A 23,666-nucleotide genomic window follows, 5' to 3' on the forward strand; every position below is an offset into this window, starting at 1 on the left:
GTCAACTATCTTGGATTGAACTATGATTATGTTGAAAATTCAAATTTGTGGTGCTTCAAAATGTAACCATCTTTGATAAAAATGGTTGATTCAACATTATTTTTGATGTTTGTTACTGTTAATATATATGATTAAACTTGTAATATTTGTATTTTTCTTGACTTTTCCATTCTTTGCAGGAATTACTACACCTTGCTAAAGCCATTTGGTGTTAAAAGCATAGGAGTATCCATATCTAGCAAAGTCTGGTACATTCCCAAGAAATAAAAGCTTGTATTTAAGGAGAAAATTTTAATTACGTGTTAAATGACTTGGTGTCCATATTTGTAGCTTGCATAGTAATGTAACCCAAAGAAATAAAAGTGGGTTGTTATTTATTATTGTATGACTCTTTTAGTTTCGTACACCAATTGTTTTTTTTCACCATATAGATTTATTTTTTGCATTTATTTCACATTGGACACTCTATAGTTTCACCAATACAATTTGTTTGTACATCGGTTTGTGGTTCTAGCAATATTTCTTCCTAATCATGTGGGTTTTGTGTTGTATAGTTTATGTCCTAGATTCAGGCCAATTGTTTGATAATTGTTTAGTTTGAAAAATGTTATAAGTTTGATGCTTAACCATGTATAAAAGTATTATAGTTTAGACATACTATTGTATTTAATTAATATTCAACTGTTTTTTTAGGTGGGATTGTGTTATTTTTTTGTTTTTGGCATAATGCTCACCTTAATATTTTTTTTTATATAATCATAGTAAATAGATATTTTGTAGTTTTATTTAGAAAATATAAAAAATTGTATGATACATTACATACTATTACTTGGAAAAAAGGAGGGACTATATAAAAAGAAATGGTTTACTAAATAAATAATTGAACCGATTTAATAAGATAACCAATAATAAAAACAAAATTTTCTTTTTTAATAGTAACTTATTATGAGGTGACTTTTTTCAATTGATATTATTATTATTATTATTATTTTTATTATTATCCTTATTAATTTGTCTATTTTGTTATACATGTCAAATATACATAATCGATATTGATGTGTATATATAGAATCAATATGATCGAAAATTTAATCTTAGATTTTTATTTTTATGAAATGGTTTATTTATTATGTTGCTCTTCGTAGAGGTGATACAGCTCCAGGAAGTAGAGTTGCATATCGAATGACAGTTGGAGGCTCTAATCAGACTTTCAGAGGCAATTGCCACTTGGGTCGGAGCATCGATTTATTTTAATCCACTTGGGTCGGAGCATCGGGTCAAGCGGCCCCGCCCGCGAGATGTGGCGGAAACCCTAACACTCTCTGCTTATTCTCCCGCCTAAAAGTGCATACACACATTCATTCATATCCTTCCCAATCAACGATTCACTTCCACAGTTGAGCAAAAAAAGAAAAAAAACTTGAGGAAGGCAGTAGCTAGCCAACAAGATGGATTCATATTTCACCGACGAGAAAGCAGCGAAGGTCGAGAATATCTTCTTGGAGTTTCTTAAGAGGTATCGCATCAGGGTTTTTTTGTATAGATCCAAAACAAATTGATGAAATTCATGTTATTTGACAAGTTTTGGTCTTTGCTTTCTAATTTAATTTTATTATCGTTACAGTTTTAGGTTAGATGCGAATTCGAGGGAACCTTTGTATGAATCGGAAATCGAAGCAATGAGACCAAACGAGTCCAACACAATGTTCATCGATTTCTCTCATGTTATGCGGTTCAACGATGTTCTGCAGAAAGCCATTTCTGATGAATATTTGAGGTAAACTTTCCTTTCCTGTTTCATTTTTGGCTAGACTTTTGTGTTTGAAATTGTTGAATTGTATGATACACCTTTTAGGTTTGAGTCGTACCTGAAGAACGCATGTAAGAGGTTCGTAATGGGTCAGAAACCCACCTTCATAACCGACGACAACCCAAATAAGGATATCAATATTGCATTTTATAATTTACCTGTGATAAAAAGGTACATTTTCTTCTACTATTATCAATTTACTAGTATTTGTTTGAAGATTTGAATTTTGTATGTATGTTTGTGTACAGATTGAGGGAACTGAGCACATCTGAGATAGGCAGACTAGTATCAGTTACAGGAGTGGTGACTCGCACTAGTGAGGTTAGACCAGAACTCCTTCAGGGAACTTTCAAGTGCTTGGATTGTGGAACCATCATCAAAAACGTTGAGCAACAGTATAAATACACTGAGCCCATGATATGCATTAATGCAATGTGCTCAAAGAAAGGAAAATGGGCACTTCTCCGACAAGAAAGTAAATTTGCAGATTGGCAGAGAGTCAGGATGCAGGAAACATCAAAAGAAATACCTGCAGGATCCCTTCCTAGATCATTAGATGTCATTCTTCGCCATGACATTGTTGAACAGGCTAGGGCTGGTGACACGTATGTAAATTCACTCACACACCTTTTTTGTTTCTTTACAAAGATGTAGAACTAGAACATAACTCTTTTAACTTTTATACTTCACTTCACTTTGCAGGGTGATCTTTACTGGCACTGTGGTTGTGATACCTGACATTTTCGCATTGGCAGCTCCTGGAGAAAGAGCTGAAGTTCGTAGAGATGGTGGTAGTAAACGCGATACCACTGGCACTGTTCAAGAAGGTGTTAAAGGCCTGAGGGCTTTGGGCGTTAGAGACCTTTCTTATCGCCTTGCCTTTATTGCCAATTCAGTGCAGGTTTTTCATTTTTGATCATATTGCGATCAATTGTTTTTGTGGGGATAGTCTATAACATTGATTCTTTGTTCAGATTTGTGATGGGAGAAGAGATGCTGACATACGAAATAGGAAGAGGGATGCTGAGGATGAAGACAATCTACAATTCACGGTTAGGTTATTGACCCATCATATATAATTAATTCTCTAAAGTTATATATAATTTAAGTTTTTAATTTTTTTTATTGTTATTGTAGGCGGAGGAGGTAGCTGAGGTTAAAGAAATGAGAAATACCCCTGATTTTTTCAACAAACTTGTTGATAGTATGGCACCTACTGTTTTTGGACATCAAGACATCAAGCGAGCAATTCTGCTTATGCTTTTGGGTGGAGTTCATAAGTTCACCCATGAAGGGATCAATCTCAGGGGGGACATCAATGTTTGTATTGTTGGAGATCCTAGTTGTGCTAAATCTCAGTTTCTCAAGTAAGCATCTCTATCTATTTATATTTAAATCCTCTTTTATACAATGTTTCACAAATTTTTTTTTTTTGTAGATACACAACAACCTTAGTTTCAAGATCTGTTTACACATCCGGGAAATCTTCATCTGCTGCTGGATTGACAGCCACTGTTGCAAAAGAACCAGAGACCGGAGAGTTTTGTATTGAGGTATGTAAAAATATGTAAATTAAATACTGAAACATTCCAATTTTTTCAAATTCCAAACACCACTTTAATTCTTGTTTATGTGTTGTGTTATCTATCAGGCTGGTGCACTGATGCTTGCTGACAATGGTGTCTGTTGCATTGACGAATTTGACAAAATGGATATAAGAGATCAGGTAAGGTACTCATACTCATCACGAATGTATGTTATTTTCTTTTTTTTGCTATTATGCAATAATAATACCTCCTAATCCATCTGATTCTGATATCAAAAAGGTTGCAATACATGAAGCTATGGAACAACAAACAATTAGTATCACAAAAGCAGGAATACAAGCAACATTGAACGCAAGAACATCAATTTTGGCTGCTGCCAATCCCACAGGAGGCCGCTATGATAAATCTAAACCCTTGAAGGTCAGAAATTTACTAATCCAATTAATTATAATGGTAGAATCTATCTGTAATTTGAATTAAGATTTAAGAATGTTGCAGTATAATGTTGCGCTTCCTCCAGCCATTCTTTCAAGATTTGACCTGGTGTATGTGATGATTGATGATCCTGATGACACAACAGATTTCCATATCGCCTCTCACATTGTCAGAGTTCATCAAAAGCGTGAAAATGCTGTTGCTCCTGCCTTCACCACTGCACAGCTCAAGCGTTACATTCAAGTTGCCAAGTCTAAAAAGCCAAAGGTCCGTGTCTTTTTTTTTTTTTTTTTTTTTTTTTTTTTTTTTTTTTGTTTGTTTGTTTACTAATAAAATGTTGTGAATTTTATTAATGCAGCTAAGTGTAGAAGCAAGAAAAGTTTTGGTTGATTCTTATGTTGCTCTTCGTAGAGGTGATACAGCTCCAGGAAGTAGAGTTGCATATCGCATGACAGTTAGACAGTTGGAGGCTCTAATCAGACTTTCAGAGGCAATTGCCAGGTGTCACCTCGATGATGAGGTAAACAATTTTTTTTACATATCTTGGTCTTTGCATAACAAATAAATACCACAAGTAGCAAACAAACACCTTTTTAAGTGTTACTAAAGATTGCATCTTTTTAATGATGAGGGGCATTCTCGTCTTTTCTTGTTTCATCTTTTTAAGTGTTACTAAAAGTTGCAATTTTTATTGTGACTTGTGTGCTAAGTTTGCTCCAAATTGTGTGTGTATTCTGTTTCAGGTTCACCCTCGCCATGTTAAGTTAGCAACAAGACTTCTAAAAACTTCAGTAATCAGGCATGTTTTATTTATGAGTAATTATTTTTCCCTATTTAAATAATAGTCTTTTTAGGTTAAGACAGGGACCAAGCGCGTAACAAAAACAAGAGTTAAAAAAATATAAGTTAGGGACCGAAGGTGCAAATTACCCCAAACCATAGGGACCATTTGTGTTTATTTATTGATTGTATCACTAATTACTATGTATTGGAGGAACCTGCAGTGTGGAGTCAACTGAGATTGATTTGACCGAGTTCCAAGAAGATGGAGATGGTGATGTTGAACCACAGACAGCAGATGCCAATAACGAGCAACCAGGTTGCTATTTATTTTGCTCTGGAGAAGATGGATAGAAACTAGAAATGTTATTTGGATCTTGGATAGAAATTAACAACTGTAATTGAAATTTTCTTTATTTATTTAATTTGTGTTTGTGTTTGTGCAGAAAATGGACAAGGGCAGGAACAGGAAGGGAAGAAACTTGTGATAACAGATGAATACTTTCAGAGAGTGACTCAAGCCCTTGTCATGCGTCTTAGACAACATGAGGAAACTGTTATGCAAGATGGTATCTTTTCTTTTTGCATCATATTAACATAACAGTAACACACCTTCATTCTGTTATACAATTCTACTTTCTTCTTTCACCTCCATGTAATTTTCAAAACTACAATATGAAAACCTCTTAAATATACACATGTTGGTTGATTTCTTGATTTCAGGGAGTGGGTTAGCTGGAATGAGGCAAAGGGATCTGATACAGTGGTATGTGGGTCAACAGAATGAGAAGAACAACTACAGCTCCATGGAAGAGGCAAAGGCTGAAGTCACCAAGATTAAAGCTATCATAGAGGTAATCAAATCCTTTCTAAAACTACAGTGTTGTAGTTAGTTCATCATAAAAAAAATCTGAAAAGAATGTTTGTTTGGGTATATATTGATGCAGAGTTTGGTGAGAAGGGAGGGGCATCTGATAGTGGTAGATGACGAGGCACAAGGGGATGATGGAGTACGTTCTTCTCGAAACAACAGGATTCTTGCTGTGGCACCTAACTATGTTATTCATTAAAATGCATTTAACATGCTTTGCTTTCAAATGTTGTTCAATTGATTAAAAGTCTTGATTTCTATGGATATATCCTCCAAATGGTTGTTTTAGTACAAAGTTTTAATTTATTTTCTTTGGCCACAATATATATATATATATATATATATATATATATATATATCCTTCACCACTAATTTATCATCATTCACTATAATAAATAACTATTAGTGTAAACAATTAATATACCGATTTGGATAGTTTCTTGATTCTTATATGAAAGGTATCATAAATAAATTCTTATTATTCATCATGTATCTCAAGCAGCTTCAGTTGCTTATAAAGTATGAGAATGATAACAATAGAAAATTAGCTTCAGTTGCTTATAAAGTATGAGAATGATAACAATAGAAAATTAGCAGAGGGACTTAAATTGCCAAAAACTATAAATTGAAAGTCAAACAAACCAACCGAGGACTCAAAATGGAAATAAGAAAAAGTAGGAATGAAAACGTAAAAGAGGTGCTGATATAATTTTTTTCTAACAACCTTAAATAAGAAAAAAATAAAAAATAAAAACCTGTTATTATTGTCCGTAATATCAACTTTATTAAAACTTAATAAATTTAATGACCTTTAAAACCTACAAAAAGTTAAGCCATCAAATAAAAATAATTTCAAAACTTTAATTACCTTTAAAACGTGCAAAATAGATTGGGCTTCTGCTTCATATACTTCTCTACTTTCATAAATAGTTGATGAGAAAATTATTATTTTAAAAGCGTAAGTTATTTTTTATATATTATAAACACTCTTATTTGATTTCATATACATTGACCATTTTTTAGTTACCTAAATTTGCAGTGAATAGAACATCTTTTACATCGATTTATTTTAATATCGACTTGGGTCGGAATTCGGAGCATCGGGTCATGGCGGCCCAGCCCGCGAGATGTGGCGGGAAACCCTAACATGCACTCCTTATTTTCCCCCCAAAAAGTGCATACACTCATTCATTCATCTACTTTCCGATCAACGAATTCACTTCCACAGTTCTGCAAAAAAAAAAAAAAAAAAAACTTGAGGAAGGCAGTAGCTAGGCAACAATATGGATTCTTTCGGCGGCGCATATTTCACCGACGAGAAAGCAGCTAAGGTCGAGAATATCTTCTTGGAGTTTCTTAAGAGGTACCACATCAGGTTTTTCGTGTAGATCCAAAACAAATTGATGCAATTCATATTATTTGACAAGTTTTGGTCTATTTTTATTTTATTTTATTTTATTATCGTTACAGTTTTAGATTAGATGCCAATTCGTGGGAACCTTTCTATGAATCGGAAATCGAAGCAATGAGACCAAACGAGTCCAGCACCATGTTCATCGATTTCTCTCATGTTATGCGGTTCAACGATGTTCTGCAGAAAGCCATTTCTGATGAATATTTGAGGTACACTTTCATGTTTCTAGTAAAATTTTACTAAAATTTATCGCAAGACTAATATAATAGGTCAGAACGCATGTAAGAGGTTTGTAATGGGTCAGAAACCCACCTTCATAACTGACGACAACCCAAATAAGGATATCAACATTGCCTTTTATAATTTACCTGTCATAAAAAGGTATATTTTCTTCTACTATTATCAATTCACTACTACTTTTTCCACCATTTGTTTGAAGATTTCAATTTTTAATATATACAGATTGAGGGAACTGAGCACATCTGAGATAGGCAGACTAGTATCAGTTACAGGAGTGGTGATTCGTACTAGTGAGGTTAGACCATAACTCCTTCAGGGAACTTTCAAGTGCTTGGATTGTGGAACCATCATCAAAAATGTTGAGCAACAGTATAAATACACTGAGCCCATGATATGTATTAATGCTATGTGCTCAAAGAAAGGAAACTGGGCACTTCTTCGACAAGAAAGTAAATTTGCAGATTGGCAAAGGGTCAGGATGCAGGAAACATCAAAAGAAATACCTGCAGGATCCCTTCCTAAATCATTAGATGTCATTCTTCGCCATGACATTGTTGAACAGGCTAGGGCTGGTGACACGCATGTAAATTCACACACCTTTTTCGTTTCTTTACAAAGATGTAGAACATAACTCTTTTAACTTTTATACTTCACTTTGAAGGGTGATCTTTACTGGCACTGTGGTTGTGATACCTGACATTTTCGTATTGGCAGCTCCTGGAGAAAGAGCTGAAGTTCGTAGAGATGGTGGTAGTAAACGTGATACCACTGGCACTGTTCAAGAAGGTGTTAAAGGCCTCCGGATTTTGGGAGTTAAAGACCTTTCTTATCGCCTTGCCTTTATTGCCAATCCAGTGTAGGGGTTTCATTTTTCATAATTTTCCACATTTTTCTGTCAATCATATTTCTCTAAGGAACATCTATCTGCAAATTGTTTTTGTGGGGATAGTCAATAACATTGATTCCTTGTTCAGATTTGTGATGGGAGAAGAGATGCTGACATAAGAAATAGGAAGAGGGACGCTGAGGATGAAGACAATATACAATTCACGGTTGTTGTTTTGTCCCCCTTTTTGACCCATTATATATATATATATATATATATATATATATATATATATATATATATATATATATATATATATATATATATATATATATATATATATATATATATATATATATATATAAATATATATATATATATATAAAATCCAAAGGTGCTTAGGAATAATATTTTTTTAGGCTTTAGGTTTTTGCCACAAAAGTTTGCTGAATTTGACACTTTTAGTCTTACATTTTTGCCTTTTGATTAAGTTTTTGTGCCTTAAGGTTTTCTCGTAATATCAACTTTATTAAAACTTAATAAATTTAATGAGCTTTAAAACCTACAAGAAATTAAGCCATCAAATAAAAATAATTTCAAAAGTTTAATTACTTTAAAAGGAAGAAAATAGATTGGGCTTGATCTTCATATAGTTCTTTACTTCTTTTCTACTTTCATAAATAGCTGATAAGAAAATTATTATTTTAAAAGCGTAAGTTATTTTTTATATATTATATTATAAACACTTTGATTTGATATACATTGACCATCTTTTAGTCACCTAAATATCCACTTGGGTCGGAGCATCGGGTCATGGCGGCCTAGCCCGCGAGATGTGGCGGGAAACCCTAACACGCTCTGCTTATTTTCCCGCCAAAAAGTGCATACACTCATTCATTCATCTACTTCCCAATCAACGAATTCACTTCCACAGTTCTGCAAAAAAAAAAAAAACTTGAGGAAGGCAGTAGCTAGGCAACAATATGGATTCTTTCGGCGGCGCATATTTCACCGACGAGAAAGCAGCTAAGGTCGATAATATCTTCTTGGAGTTTCTTAAGAGGTACCGCATCAGGTTTTTCGTGTAGATCCAAAACAAATTGATGCAATTCATGTTATTTGACAAGTTTTGGTCCTTTTTTATTTTATTTTATTTTATTATCGTTACAGTTTTAGATTAGATGTCAATTCGTGGGAACCTTTCTATGAATCGGAAATCGAAGCAATGAGACCAAACGAGTCCAGCACCATGCTCATCGATTTCTCTCATGTTATGCGGTTCAACGATGTTCTGCAGAAAGCCATTTCTGATGAATATTTGAGGTACACTTTCATCTTTCTAGTAAAATTTTACTAAAATTTATCGCAAGACTAATATAATAGGTCAGAACGCATGTAAGAGGTTTGTAATGGGTCAGAAACCCACCTTCATAACTGACGACAACCCAAATAAGGATATCAACATTGCCTTTTATAATTTACCTGTCATAAAAAGGTATATTTTCTTCTACTATTATCAATTCACTACTACTTTTTCCACCATTTGTTTGAAGATTTCAATTTTTAATATATAAAGATTGAGGGAACTGAGCACATCGGAGATAGGCAGACTAGTATCAGTTACAGGAGTGGTGATTCGTACTAGTGAGGTTAGACCATACCTCCTTCAGGGAACTTTCAAGTGCTTGGATTGTGGAACCATCATCAAAAATGTTGAGCAACAGTATAAATACACTGAGCCCATGATATGTATTAATGCTATGTGCTCAAAGAAAGGAAACTGGGCACTTCTTCGACAAGAAAGTAAATTTGCAGATTGGCAGAGGGTCAGGATGCAGGAAACATCAAAAGAAATACCTACAGGATCCCTTCCTAAATCATTAGATGTCATTCTTCGCCATGACATTGTTGAACAGGCTAGGGCTGGTGACACGCATGTAAATTCACACACCTTTTTCGTTTCTTTACAAAGATGTAGATCATAACTCTTTTAACTTTTATACTTCACTTTGAAGGGTGATCTTTACTGGCACTGTGGTTGTGATACCTGACATTTTCGTATTGGCAGCTCCTGGAGAAAGAGCTGAAGTTCGTAGAGATGGTGGTAGTAAACGTGATACCACTGGCACTGTTCAAGAAGGTGTTAAAGGCCTCCGGGTTTTGGGAGTTAGAGACCTTTCTTATCGCCTTGCCTTTATTGCCAATCCAGTGCAGGAGTTTCATTTTTCATCATTTTCCACATTTTTCTGTCAATCATATTTCTCTAAGGAACATCTATCTGCAAATTGTTTTTGTGGGGATAGTCAATAACATTGATTCCTTGTTCACATTTGTGATGGGAGAAGAGATGCTGACATAAGAAATAGGAAGAGGGACGCTGAGGATGAAGACAATATACAATTCACGGTTGTTGTTTTGTCCCCCTTTTTGACCGATTATATATATATATATATATATATATATATATATATATATATATAATCCAAAGGAGCTTAGGAATAGTATTTTTTTAGGCTTTAGGTTTTTACCACAAAAGTTTGCTGAATTTGACACTTTTAGTCTTACATTTTTGCCTTTTGATTAAGTTTTTGTGCCTTAAGGTTTTGTCGTAATATCAACTTTATTAAAACTTAATAAATTTAATGAGCTTTAAAACCTACAAGAAATTAAGCCATCAAATAAAAATAATTTCAAAAGTTTAATTACTTTAAAAGGAAGAAAATAGATTGGGCTTGATCTTCATATAGTTCTTTACTTCTTTTCTACTTTCATAAATAGCTCATAAGAAAATTATTATTTTAAAAGCGTAAGTTATTTTTTATATATTATATTATAAACACTTTGATTTGATATACATTGACCATCTTTTAGTCACCTAAATATCCACTTGGGTCGGAGCATCGGGTCATGGCGGCCTAGCCCGCGAGATGTGGCGGGAAACCCTAACACGCTCTGCTTATTTTCCCGCCAAAAAGTGCATACACTCATTCATTCATCTACTTCCCAATCAACGAATTCACTTCCACAGTTCTGCAAAAAAAAAAAAAAAAACTTGAGGAAGGCAGTAGCTAGGCAACAATATGGATTCTTTCGGCGGCGCATATTTCACCGACGAGAAAGCAGCTAAGGTCGATAATATCTTCTTGGAGTTTCTTAAGAGGTACCGCATCAGGTTTTTCGTGTAGATCCAAAACAAATTGATGCAATTCATGTTATTTGACAAGTTTTGGTCCTTTTTTATTTTATTTTATTTTATTATCGTTACAGTTTTAGACTAGATGCCAATTCGTGGGAACCTTTCTATGAATCGGAAATCGAAGCAATGAGACCAAACGAGTCCAGCACCATGTTCATCGATTTCTCTCATGTTATGCGGTTCAACGATGTTCTGCAGAAAGCCATTTCTGATGAATATTTGAGGTACACTTTCATGTTTCTAGTAAAATTTTACTAAAATTTATCGCAAGACTAATATAATAGGTCAGAACGCATGTAAGAGGTTTGTAATGGGTCAGAAACCCACCTTCATAACTCACGACAACCCAAATAAGGATATCAACATTGCCTTTTATAATTTACCTGTCATAAAAAGGTATATTTTCTTCTACTATTATCAATTCACTACTACTTTTTCCACCATTTGTTTGAAGATTTCAATTTTTAATATATAAAGATTGAGGGAACTGAGCACATCTGAGATAGGCAGACTAGTATCAGTTACAGGAGTGGTGATTCGTACTAGTGAGGTTAGACCATAACTCCTTCAGGGAACTTTCAAGTGCTTGGATTGTGGAACCATCATCAAAAATGTTGAGCAACAGTATAAATACACTGAGCCCATGATATGTATTAATGCTATGTGCTCAAAGAAAGGAAACTAGGCACTTCTTCGACAAGAAAGTAAATTTGCAGATTGGCAAAGGGTCAGGATGCAGGAAACATCAAAAGAAATACCTGCAGGATCCCTTCCTAAATCATTAGATGTCATTCTTCGCCATGACATTGTTGAACAGGCTAGGGCTGGTGACACGCATGTAAATTCACACACCTTTTTCGTTTCTTTACAAAGATGTAGAACATAACTCTTTTAACTTTTATACTTCACTTTGAAGGGTGATCTTTATTGGCACTGTGGTTGTGATACCTGACATTTTCGTATTGGTAGCTCCTGGAGAAAGAGCTGAAGTTCGTAGAGATGGTGGTAGTAAACGTGATACCACTGGCACTGTTCAAGAAGGTGTTAAAGGCCTCCGGGTTTTGGGAGTTAGAGACCTTTCTTATCGCCTTGCCTTTATTGCCAATCCAGTGCAGGAGTTTCATTTTTCATCATTTTCCACATTTTTCTGTCAATCATATTTCTCTAAGGAACATCTATCTGCAAATTGTTTTTGTGGGGATAGTCAATAACATTGATTCCTTGTTCAGATTTGTGATGGGAGAAGAGATGATGACATAAGAAATAGGAAGAGGGACGCTGAGGATGAAGATAATATACAATTCACGGTTGTTGTTTTGTCCCCCTTTTTGACCCATTATATATATATATATATATATATATATATATATATATATATATATATATATATATATATATATATATATATATATATATATATATATATATATATATATAATCCAAAGGAGCTTAGGAATAGTATTTTTTTAGGCTTTAGGTTTTTGCCACAAAAGTTTGCTGAATTTGACACTTTTAGTCTTACATTTTTGCCTTTTGATTAAGTTTTTGTGCCTTAAGGTTTTCTCGTAATATCAACTTTATTAAAACTTAATAAATTTAATGAGCTTTAAAACCTACAAGAAATTAAGCCATCAAATAAAAATAATTTCAAAAGTTTAATTACTTTAAAAGGAAGAAAATAGATTGGGCTTGATCTTCATATAGTTCTTTACTTCTTTTCTACTTTCATAAATAGCTGATAAGAAAATTATTATTTTAAAAGCGTAAGTTATTTTTTATATATTATATTATAAACACTTTGATTTGATATACATTGACCATCTTTTAGTCACCTAAATATCCACTTGGGTCGGAGCATCGGGTCATGGCGGCCTAGCCCGCGAGATGTGGCGGGAAACCCTAACACGCTCTGCTTATTTTCCCGCCAAAAAGTGCATACACTCATTCATTCATCTACTTCCCAATCAACGAATTCACTTCCACAGTTCTGCAAAAAAAAAAAAAAAAAACTTGAGGAAGGCAGTAGCTAGGCAACAATATGGATTCTTTCGGCGGCGCATATTTCACCGACGAGAAAGCAGCTAAGGTCGATAATATCTTCTTGGAGTTTCTTAAGAGGTACCGCATCAGGTCTTTCATGTAGATCCAAAACAAATTGATGCAATTCATGTTATTTGACAAGTTTTGGTCTTTTTTATTTTATTTTATTTTATTATCGTTACAGTTTTAGATTAGACGCCAATTCGAGGGAACCTTTCTATGAATCGGAAATCGAAGCAATGAGACCAAACGAGTCCAACACAATGTTCATCGATTTCTCTCATGTTATGCGGTTCAACGATGTTTTGCAGAATGCCATTTCTGATGAATATTTGAGGTAAACTTTCCTGTTTCGAGTAACATTTTTCGCAAGACTTTTGTGTATGAAATTGTTGAAATTGTATGATACACCTTTTAGGTTTGAGTCGTACCTGAAGAACGCATGTAAGAGGTTTGTAATGGGTCAGAAACCCACCTTCATAACTGACGACAACCCAAATAAGGATATCAACATTGCATTTTATAATTTACCTGGCATAAAAAGGTACATTTTCTTCTACTATTATCAATTCATTACTACTTTTTCCACCATTTGTTTGAAGATTTCAATTTTTAATATATACAGATTGAGAGATTGAGGGAACTGAGCACATCTGAGATAGGCAGACTAGTATCAGTTACAAGAGTAGTGACTCGTACTAGTGAGGTTAGACCAGAACTCCTTCAGGGAACTTTCAAGTGCTTGGATTGTGGAACCATCATTAAAAATGTTGAGCAACAGTATAAATACACTGAGCCCATGATATCCATTAATGCTATGTGCTCAAAGAAAGGGAATTGGGCACTTCTTCGACAAGAAAGTAAATTTGCAGACTCTGCTTGATCTTCATATAGTTCTTTACTTCTTTTCTACTTTCATAAATAGCTGATAAGAAAATTATTATTTTAAAAGCTTAAGTTATTTTTTATATATTATATTATAAACACTTTGATTTGATATACATTGACCATCTTTTAGTCACCTAAATTTGCAGTTATAATATCCACTTGGGTCGGAGCATCAGATCGTGGCGGCCCAGCCCGCGAGATGTGGCGGGAAACCCTAACACGCTCTGCTTATTTTCCCGCCAAAAAGTGAATGCACTCATTCATTCATCTACTTCCCAATCAACTAATCCACTTCCACAGTTCTGCAAAAAAAAATGTGGAAGGCAGTAGCTAGGCAACAATATGGATTCTTTCGACGGCGCATATTTCACTGACGAGAAAGCAGCTAAGGTCGAGAATATCTTCTTGGAGTTTCTTAAGAGGTACCGCATAAGGTTTTTCGTGTAGATCCAAAACAAATTGATGCATTTCATGTTATTTGACAAGTTTTGGTCTTTTTTATTTTATTTTATTTTATTATCGTTACAGTTTTAGATTAGATGCCAATTCGAGGGAACCTTTCTGTGAATCGGAAATCGAAGCAATGAGACTAAACGAGTCCAACACCATGTTCATCGATTTCTCTCATGTTATACGGTTCAACGATGTTCTGCAGAAAGCCATTTCTGATGAATATTTGAGGTAAACTTTCCTGTTTCGATGCAGAGTTTGGTGAGAAGGGAAGGACATCTGATAGTGGTAGATGACGAGGCACAAGGGGATGATGGAGTACGTTCTTCTCGAAACAACAGGATTCTTGCAGTGGCACCTAACTATGTTATTGATTAAAATGCTAATATGCTTTCAAATGTTGTTGATCGACTAAAAGTGTTGATTTCTATGGATATATCCTCCAAATGGTTGTTTTAGTAGAAATGGAACTTTTAAGTCTTTAATTTATTTTTTGTGATTTAGAGTCTTTGGCCACAAGATCCACAATATATATCATTCGCCACTTATTTATCATCATTCACCGTAAAACTTTAAAAGTGAGTAAAAACCCAACCAACGAACATAAAAACCGACAAAACCGCAACTGATAGAAAAGTTGATGGTGCGGATTTAATTTTTGCAAAAACCGAAGTTATCGGTCTGGTGCGGTTTTTATAAAAAAACCGGGCCACCAAAACCGAAATAATAAATTACTAATTTATATCATATACATAATCATATATCGCATATTATCTAAAAGAGTAATAAATATATAGTTATATATAGATATGCATCGATAAATATTTACAGTTTATTAATTTAATGACATTGGAAACCTTTTAAAAGAAGGTCGGCCCACTATTCCATTCTCCACTTCGTGTTCTTGTGTTAGACTTAGACGAGATAAATGTGTGTTTAATTGTGTTTGTGGAACCACATATCATAATTTTGATGGAGGTCACTGTTAGTTTTTTTATACAAAAATAGGTTTTATCATTTTGTATGACATAAATAGTTTTTTTTTCTATAAAACTTATTTAATCTGTTTATTTATCAATGCTTTTGTATTTGTATATATAAAAAGGAACTTGTTTCAGAAAAGGATATGAAATAAAATCATAAATGATTATTTGAAAAAAACGTTGTTTTTAATTTTTTTTGTCCATATGTTGGCTATTTAGTTAAAAATTAGTTGACTTATTTTCAAAAAATGGCACCCAGGCAAGAAGTGGATTTGCAGAGTTACAAAAATCTCGACCCATTACAACAGAAACCGCACCAATGAATATGGCTGGTTTAAAATCGAAACCGTACCATTTAAACTAAACCGCAAAACCGAACCATTAAAAAACCGCACTCATCGGTTTTAGTACGACAAAAAACCGCACCTTGCATGTAACATCCCAAAAATCCAGACCAAAATTTTTATTTTTAATATAGCAATTTATAGAAAACACTATCAAGTTATTCCATTTCATAAAACCATAGATCATACATCTCAAACCATATCATAAAATAGTAATAAAATCAGAGTACAATTCCCAGAAATCTCATATGCGGAAAATCATGTGTGTGTGATACGCTGCTACCGTGCTGGCTCCTTTCCCCTGGAAGAAGAAGGACCTGAAACAAAAACTGTAAACCGTAAGCACGAAGCTTATTGAGTTCCCCCATCATACCACATACCATACATAACCAGGTAGTAGCTACCCATTCGGTATCTTTCAACCGGTAACTTGCCTAGCATATTAGGGTGCTGGCCTACCCCTTCGACCCTGTCGACCGGTAACTTGCCTAGCATATCAGGGTGCTGGCCTACCCCTTCAGCCCTGTCGACCGGTAACTTGCCTAGCATATCGGGGTGCTGGCCTACCCCTTCGGCCCTTTCGACCGTACCGGGGACTATTCCACCCCCTACTCTACCATATAGCATCCTAGTGCATAAACATATAATCATATACTGCCTAGCCTATCTGGGTGCTGGCATACCCCTTCGGCCCTATCGACCGGTATTGGGGTCTATTCTACCCCTCCTATCTCATATCACATAACAACATAGCATAATAGCACATAACACAACATATAGTTGTTGGGTTTTCAGCATTCTAACACTCCTATGGTGTACATGCAACCCTATAAACCTTGGATCTATGTTTTCTCTATTATACATGCAAATATTAAATATTCCAAAGTTTCATCCTAACTAGCATATTATGAAGCACCTATACTACAAAGTTCTAGTTAGATGACATACCTTTTGATGTAGCTTGATGTCTTCAAGCTTTAAGAGCTTAGCCCCAATAGTGTGGAAGCCTCAAATGGAATCACAAATCACCAAAACACCTTGGAAGAACTTGAGAGAATAGGTATGCACACTAAAGTCGGCTCACTCTTATTTTCACACACTTGTGCCAATTTTGTGAGCCAATGACCCCTTTATATATTATGGAGGATTAGGGTTACATCCATGTAAACCCTAATACCCATGACCTTTCATTTACATAGGATCCATGGGTTAAAAGCTCCATGGACCATCCATGAAAGCTTAGCCCAACCTAAATGAACTTGGCCCATTCCATATATATAAAGTCCATATTTAATTAGTTCTTTTTGATCACTTAATTAATTCTAAATTAATTCTTGATCAATACTAATTAAATAATATGATTCCATATTAATATATTAGAACTTATAATATATTAATATAAATCATAAATATACTATTCTCAAAAGACTATCCATATAAATTGTGCCGGTGAAGTGCAACCCAAATGGACCATGCCGGGTCGGGTCAAGTACATACCAAATATAGTTATGGACTTAGACATTAATCCAACAGTCTCCCACTTGGATAAGTCTAAAACTATTATTGAGTATGACTTCAAAACCTAACTGGCAATCGTAGCTCTTAAAGCCGCTGTCGAACTCTGACCTTGTCAATGACTTGTCCATTAGATAAGGGATCATATATTCCTCCATTCTAGATATCATATGGACTGAGACATGGATTATAATCATTCTCTCTGTCCATTTGTTGTTTCACGATTTTCGATTTATGATGATTGACTGGTTGAACAAATCAAATCAGTCCTGGCTTGGCCAAGCACTCACATGTGTCATCGCTAAATCATCGAGGGGCCCACAGATATCGCTTTTATCCCGAAGGTAAAAGGAATGGATAAACTTCGACTCATATGGCTTGTTCTACTACTTGTTGAATCATACACAAAGGCACGTTTTATAACATCGAGTTACCAATGCGTTTTCGTGCAATCAATGTATAACCAACTCATAGTAACAACTCATATATCTTGGTTTTAAGAATATAAGATATTATCGTCTCATGATCACTCGTGATAAAATCCATGAAGTGATTCAAATGAGCGTGGGTTGAATCCAATACTCAGAACTTATGAGCACTCATGAGTGTTGTAGCACCACTTTGTCCACCAACTTGGACCTCTACAAGCCAACCCATGACAGTCTTGATTCATATCTACTTCCAACATATGACCGACTGTGGATGGTTTGAATAACTTAATCATTCAGGAAGAGCGACTTAGTTATTCTGGAAGTCAAAACATGCAAAGTGAAAACACAAGAATAAATGAATCAAATATGGTATCAAACCCTATGAATATAAATAAACACTTTTATTTATCACCATACTGATTACTCATTATTCATTGTTTCGGTTTTATCAACTTTATACTTGAATTAAAAACACTAGTTGTCCCATGCTCCAAGCATGTACACTATGTTTTTCTTAAACAATAGCTTTGCCATACACCAAGTATGCACTCTATGTTTGTCTATGATCCTTACTTTGTGAAATAAACCAATTGAACATAATTTCAATGATTCTAATTTCACACTCCCAAATCCTTATCGAAAAATGTGAGAATTTCAAATTCCTATCATTTATCGAAATCTGTTTAGATTTTAAACTTATATGCACTGACCCTCCTGTAATGAATATGTACAAAGTCACAAAGACTTGTCAACAGTCATTATAAGGTATTCCAATGGAGATCAACTCCATGGAAACTAAGTCTCATATTCAAAGTACATTGCTTTGGACATGCTTCTTGTATTAAGTTTTCTAATCTTACACAGATAACTTCCACCTATGGAGACAACTCCATATTCTCATTTTGACTATCACTTCTGAATAAGAGATGCCTCTTTTCAGAATATGTCAATATGGTCCTTCCAAAATTAGCACTATACTTCCAACTGTCCCTGAGCAACCAATCTTTGGTAAACCTCAGATTGTCCTCGACAATTGCTTAATCATTTTAGTCATATCCAATTCTAGACTTTTTCCCTTCTTAATGCCTCTGGGCATTTGGAAAAATTTAGAAATGACAAATATTATAGCACATGCAATCGATCCTGTACGCAAAGCAAATGGTACACGATTCATGATGTCTCACATAAAGACATGATTCTAGACCAGTCTTTTGCTACAATATTTTTATTTACCATGTTTTCAAAATTTGACTATGAAGAGGGATGCCGTAATCATAATCGAATTTTGAGAACGCAATATATAGAATTTCCTTAAGTTGAACCAATCCAACATGAAATTCATATATATATTCTTGACTAAAGATGATTAAGGTCTCAATCTAAGCCTTTAGAACTGAAATGAAGTATATCCTCTCCCTTAATTATAGCAAAACAACTTTTTCAATCCCTGCAGCCTCACGAATTGAAACTTTTGTTTTCTATAATTAACATTGCTAACTTGCAACACTAACAATAATTATCATGCTCCCACTAACATGATGATTATTAGCATAACACTTATGCTCCCACTAGCTTTGACATGTACTCAGAAATCAGCTGGACTTCTAGAAATCAATACTTTATTGACTTTCTTACCAAAGTTCAGATTTCTGATACGAGATGCTTTGATAAAACTTTATCAAAATCATACACCTTTCCTTAGATAGCATGCATGTGTGTCTAAACAATTTCAGAACTATGAAAAGGGATGCCGTAATCATAGTCTCAATTGTTTAGACCTTTTGCCATCTGCTTCAAATCTACTTGGTGGAAGTGTTTCCTCACCATCATTTTCATGAATCGGAGAGAAACCTTATGACCCTTAGATTTTATGGTGTATGTGTTCTTATCCATGTGAATCGTCAAAACCATAGTCACAAGACAAGGATAATGACAAATCCAAACTCATATGAACTGAACTTATGCAATCTTAACTTCTTGCCACCTGGCAGTACAGGGCCTGCCATTGCTTCCAAGTTGTTATGCAACCAATTGAGAACTTTCAGAACTCCTATGCAAAGCCAACTTTAACTGGAATGGGCACAGAATATGTCAACACAATAGGTTATAAACCTCAATTCATGTGCTAGTGAAGAACCTCAGGTTTTATTCTTGATTAGTTCTTGAAATTTCTTTTTAGGATCTTTAAGACTCCCACTATCCTCTTGACATATAAGACTATCTTGCCAAATATTCAAGAGATAATGCGGATTCTTTATCAAGACAAACACTTCACACAATTGGCCTTAGTTGGTCTTTGTTTTATCCAAAACATCACAACTTACCAATTTCAAATGTACAAGAATAGGACACTTTTACTCTTACATTTGACAAGTGTTTTAAACCTTTCTTTAAGATATGTCACTCAAGTTACAATCTTGGAGTATGACTCTAAGAATTGTTTTGGAACGAAGTATGACTCATCTTCCTGATCTAACCATTTCAACAATTCATGACTCCTCTTCTTAGTCATAAGAATGCACTAAGATGACCTTTAGAGGACTAATTGTGATATGATTTCTAAATCATTAAGATGATCACAAACATGATACTAAAGTACTCTCCCATCTTTTCAGATTTGAGAAACTTTTATCTTTCTGCCTAATTTGATTCTTCCCATTCGTTCTGCCATACATTGAGACTTTTCCAATGTTTCAGAATTATACTTAAACTTGTAAGTATAACCATATTTACTAAACTTTAGTAAATCAAATAGTCTTAACGAGCTTTGTGGTGGACATGACCAGTGCACAAGAATGTGTACTCGATCCCTTTAGTCCTTCACTTGACTCACACATCCATGTGAACAAGTAATTAGTCTTGATTTTCCAATGCTTGAAAGTTCTCATTCATCATACTATTCAACTTGCATGATTCCAAGTTTCGGTCCAATTGAAACTTGGGTGATGAGGAACTTTCCTGATTTGGTAAATTTAGACACTACCACAAATGAAAGAATCAAATCCATTTTCCAATATAAGGATACTTCAAATAAATAAAATTAAACAATTTTCTTTTATTTTAAAACTTTGCAGAAAACCTTATCCTTACAATCCACATGGAAAATTGTTGTTATCTATTCCTTACCAATGTATCATAACTTCTTAAGCAACTGCTCAAAATTCTGATGCGATCGAAATCCACCTTCGCGATCAGAATCAGCATATACTTCCTTTAAGATTTCTCTCTATTATTTGACTCTTAAAACATCAACATGTGACCCAGTCACATCATGTAATGAGGATCTCAGAATAGAACTTAACAAAGTTAGATAATGGGCTCTACCTGATGTAGAGTCAAACTTATTGACTTTAACATCCTTAGGTAAGTTTGGCAGCTTTGCAATCAACGCCCCTTCCTTTGGCAAAATAAACATATGGACCCTTTGGTAATGGAACTATCTCAGACTTAGCCTTTCTCTTTACCATTTGGTCAACCGGGTTGACTATGGCCAATCCCTTTCCATTGGGAAGAGAATGCTTTTTCTGGATTTCCAGTGTCACCATTGTCACTGTCCATAAAGTTTTTGGGAAGTTGATCTTCTAATCAAATTTGCTTTACTATCGTTCCAAATCATTGCTGATTCAGCAGCACCAAGCAAATAGATATGATCATTAAGGTTCATGTCATAGTCTGTTTCATAGTAGTCCGAAAGGAACTCACTATGTGACTTAGAAAGTGATTGAACATCCAACTTTCTCAAGACTTTGACACCCAACTCTCCCGGCTTGTCAATATGTGACTTCATCTCTAAGATGTGATCACACATAGACCTTGCTTGTCATTAGGGCTTGAGTGACCTTGAACTTGTGGGTTAGGGGAGAATAATTAGAGGAGGTGGAGGAAGAGAAGTATGACTTACATGAGCCAAACTCGGGAAGTCATATTCATTAGGAAAGCTTGGTTTGGGAAGATCATTGTTGTCTAAACCAGACATCAACAATGGGAGAAATTCACGTAAAGTTGATTTAAGTCCTTAATATAACACCCAATATGATATATTAAGGCTAGGACCCAACAAACTATTTTATAACTTGGAATAGGGATGCCGTAATCCAAGCTATAAAATATTTGAAGGTAGGTGAATGACGATTCACCAATTTCCACCAAGATAAACGAAATGTATTATTAGGTTTTAATTGGTTTTGAAACTCCTAGATTCTTTTGAGATTCATTGAACTTTTCAATGGCATGTTTCAATCTCGAGTGTGCCCTTCAGGTTTTGTGACTGGGATGCCGAGGATCACAAAACAAGGTGTGAAGTAACCATGCAAATATACTTGGTACCCTTAATATTTACCCCTCAATCGATGTGCCGGGTAACCACGCGAGCTCCACCGATACTATGATAAATATTAAGTTACCCTTTGCCTACTTTGTTAAATCCAGGTTAGTGTGCCGGTTAACCACACACGCTCTACTAACGGTTTAAACAAAGTGCAAAGTGTAATTTCATGGATTAGCACCTTATTCACATTTTCCTAAGTAACTAAGATTGGGAATTTATAAGTGTTTAGTTACTTAGTATTTATCATTATACTTATAATGAAGGGAGAATTATAGTCCTTGTCCTACCTGTTCGGCTAAGGACCCTCCACCAGTCAAGGAAGCGGTGGGTGAGAGTGGACACCCATTAAACTGCCATTTTATAGGCAGTAACCTTATACCCCCTTATAGACCGGCTTCGTGAATGAGACCTACTAATGGTAAGACGACTTGCTCTTATACATATAATATATTAAACTTTTAATATTATAATAGTATAAGGGTGTATTTTAGACATTTAAAATACTTGGTGGTTTAATCTATTAATTAAACTATACTCTTAATTTAATTAAATTTAAACCATGTCATTATGGAATTATTAATTCTCTTTTAATTAAACACTTTAATTATCTATTAATAAAGTCCATAAGAGTTAATTGAATTATTCAATAAAAACATCATAATTCCAATTATTAAATTCAAAATTAAAACCATTTAATTAATTGTTTAAGTTATGAACCCAAGAGTTTTAGAATTCAATTCTTTTTTTTTATCATAAAAAACTTTTTCCAAATTTCAAAACTTGAGGGCAAGTTTTGTAACTCTTGAAAACTTTTGGATTCCATAACTTATGGAGTTAAATACTTGTTTTATGATGAAACTTTTCATGTTCCATAACTTAAGAACAAGTTATGGAATTCTTTAAAACATTAAGACCAAGTTTTGTAACTCCATAAAAAATTTTGAATCAATTTTTTTTAAAAACCTTTTTATATCCATAACTTATGGAGGTTTCAAAAAACTCTTTAGATCAAACTTTTAAAACTAATAAAATAATCATATCATTTTATCTTTTACTAAATTTGACCTAATTCAACTCATATAGCAAATGATTCAAATTTTACAAATAATTAGTTTTTCACAAAAACAAGTAATTATCTTAAAATTTGACAAACGTCATGTTTTTTTTTCCTTTTTTTTTCCAACTTGAAAATAAAACATTTGCATCAATATAACAGAAAACAACCCATGGCTCTGATACCACTGTTGGGTTTTGAGCATTCTAACACTCCTATGGTGTACATGCAACCCTATAAACCTTGGATCTATGTTTTCTCTATTATACATGCAAATATTAAATATTCCAAGGTTTCATCCTAACTAGCATATTATGAAGCACCTATACTACAAAGTTCTAGTTAGATGACATACCTTTTGATGTAGCTTGATGTCTTCAAGCTTTAAGAGCTTAGCCCCAATAGTGTGGAAGCCTCAAATGGAATCACAAATCACCAAAACACCTTGGAAGAACTTGAGAGAATAGGTATGCACACTAAAATCGGCTCACTCTTATTTTCACACACTTGTGCCA

General features: G+C 34.4%; 1 protein-coding gene across 1 annotated transcript; it reads left to right on the forward strand.

The window, feature by feature from the left end:
- Window positions 1–1,214: 1,214 nt before the first annotated feature.
- LOC145136028 (DNA replication licensing factor MCM6-like) lies at window positions 1,215–5,749 on the forward strand. The gene is made up of 17 exons (XM_079070231.1): window positions 1,215–1,516; window positions 1,625–1,777; window positions 1,856–1,981; window positions 2,059–2,415; window positions 2,513–2,711; window positions 2,785–2,862; window positions 2,948–3,177; window positions 3,249–3,363; window positions 3,462–3,536; window positions 3,637–3,777; window positions 3,856–4,059; window positions 4,151–4,312; window positions 4,536–4,591; window positions 4,797–4,891; window positions 5,019–5,141; window positions 5,296–5,426; window positions 5,520–5,749. Exons 1-17 carry the CDS (start codon window positions 1,449–1,451, stop codon window positions 5,640–5,642), a joined length of 2,436 nt encoding a protein of 811 aa, XP_078926357.1. The 5' UTR covers window positions 1,215–1,448; the 3' UTR covers window positions 5,643–5,749.
- The last annotated feature ends 17,917 nt before the right edge of the window (window positions 5,750–23,666 follow it).

Source organism: Lactuca virosa, chromosome 9 (assembly GCF_052849685.1).
Source record: "Lactuca virosa cultivar CGN04683 chromosome 9, Lactuca_virosa_CGN04683_v6, whole genome shotgun sequence".
NCBI classification, from domain to species: domain Eukaryota; kingdom Viridiplantae; phylum Streptophyta; class Magnoliopsida; order Asterales; family Asteraceae; genus Lactuca; species Lactuca virosa.

What these genes read in the sequence shown, in the direction of transcription:
- LOC145136028 (XM_079070231.1), top strand. Translation starts at nt 1,449, where the DNA reads ATGGATTCATATTTCACCGACGAGAAAGCAGCGAAGGTCGAGAATATC. An exon ending in TTATTGCCAATTCAGTGCAG is followed by an intron (nt 2,712 to 2,784) that starts GTTTTTCATTTT and finishes TTCTTTGTTCAG; the next exon opens with ATTTGTGATGGGAGAAGAGA. An exon ending in TGCCAATAACGAGCAACCAG is followed by an intron (nt 4,892 to 5,018) that starts GTTGCTATTTAT and finishes GTGTTTGTGCAG; the next exon opens with AAAATGGACAAGGGCAGGAA.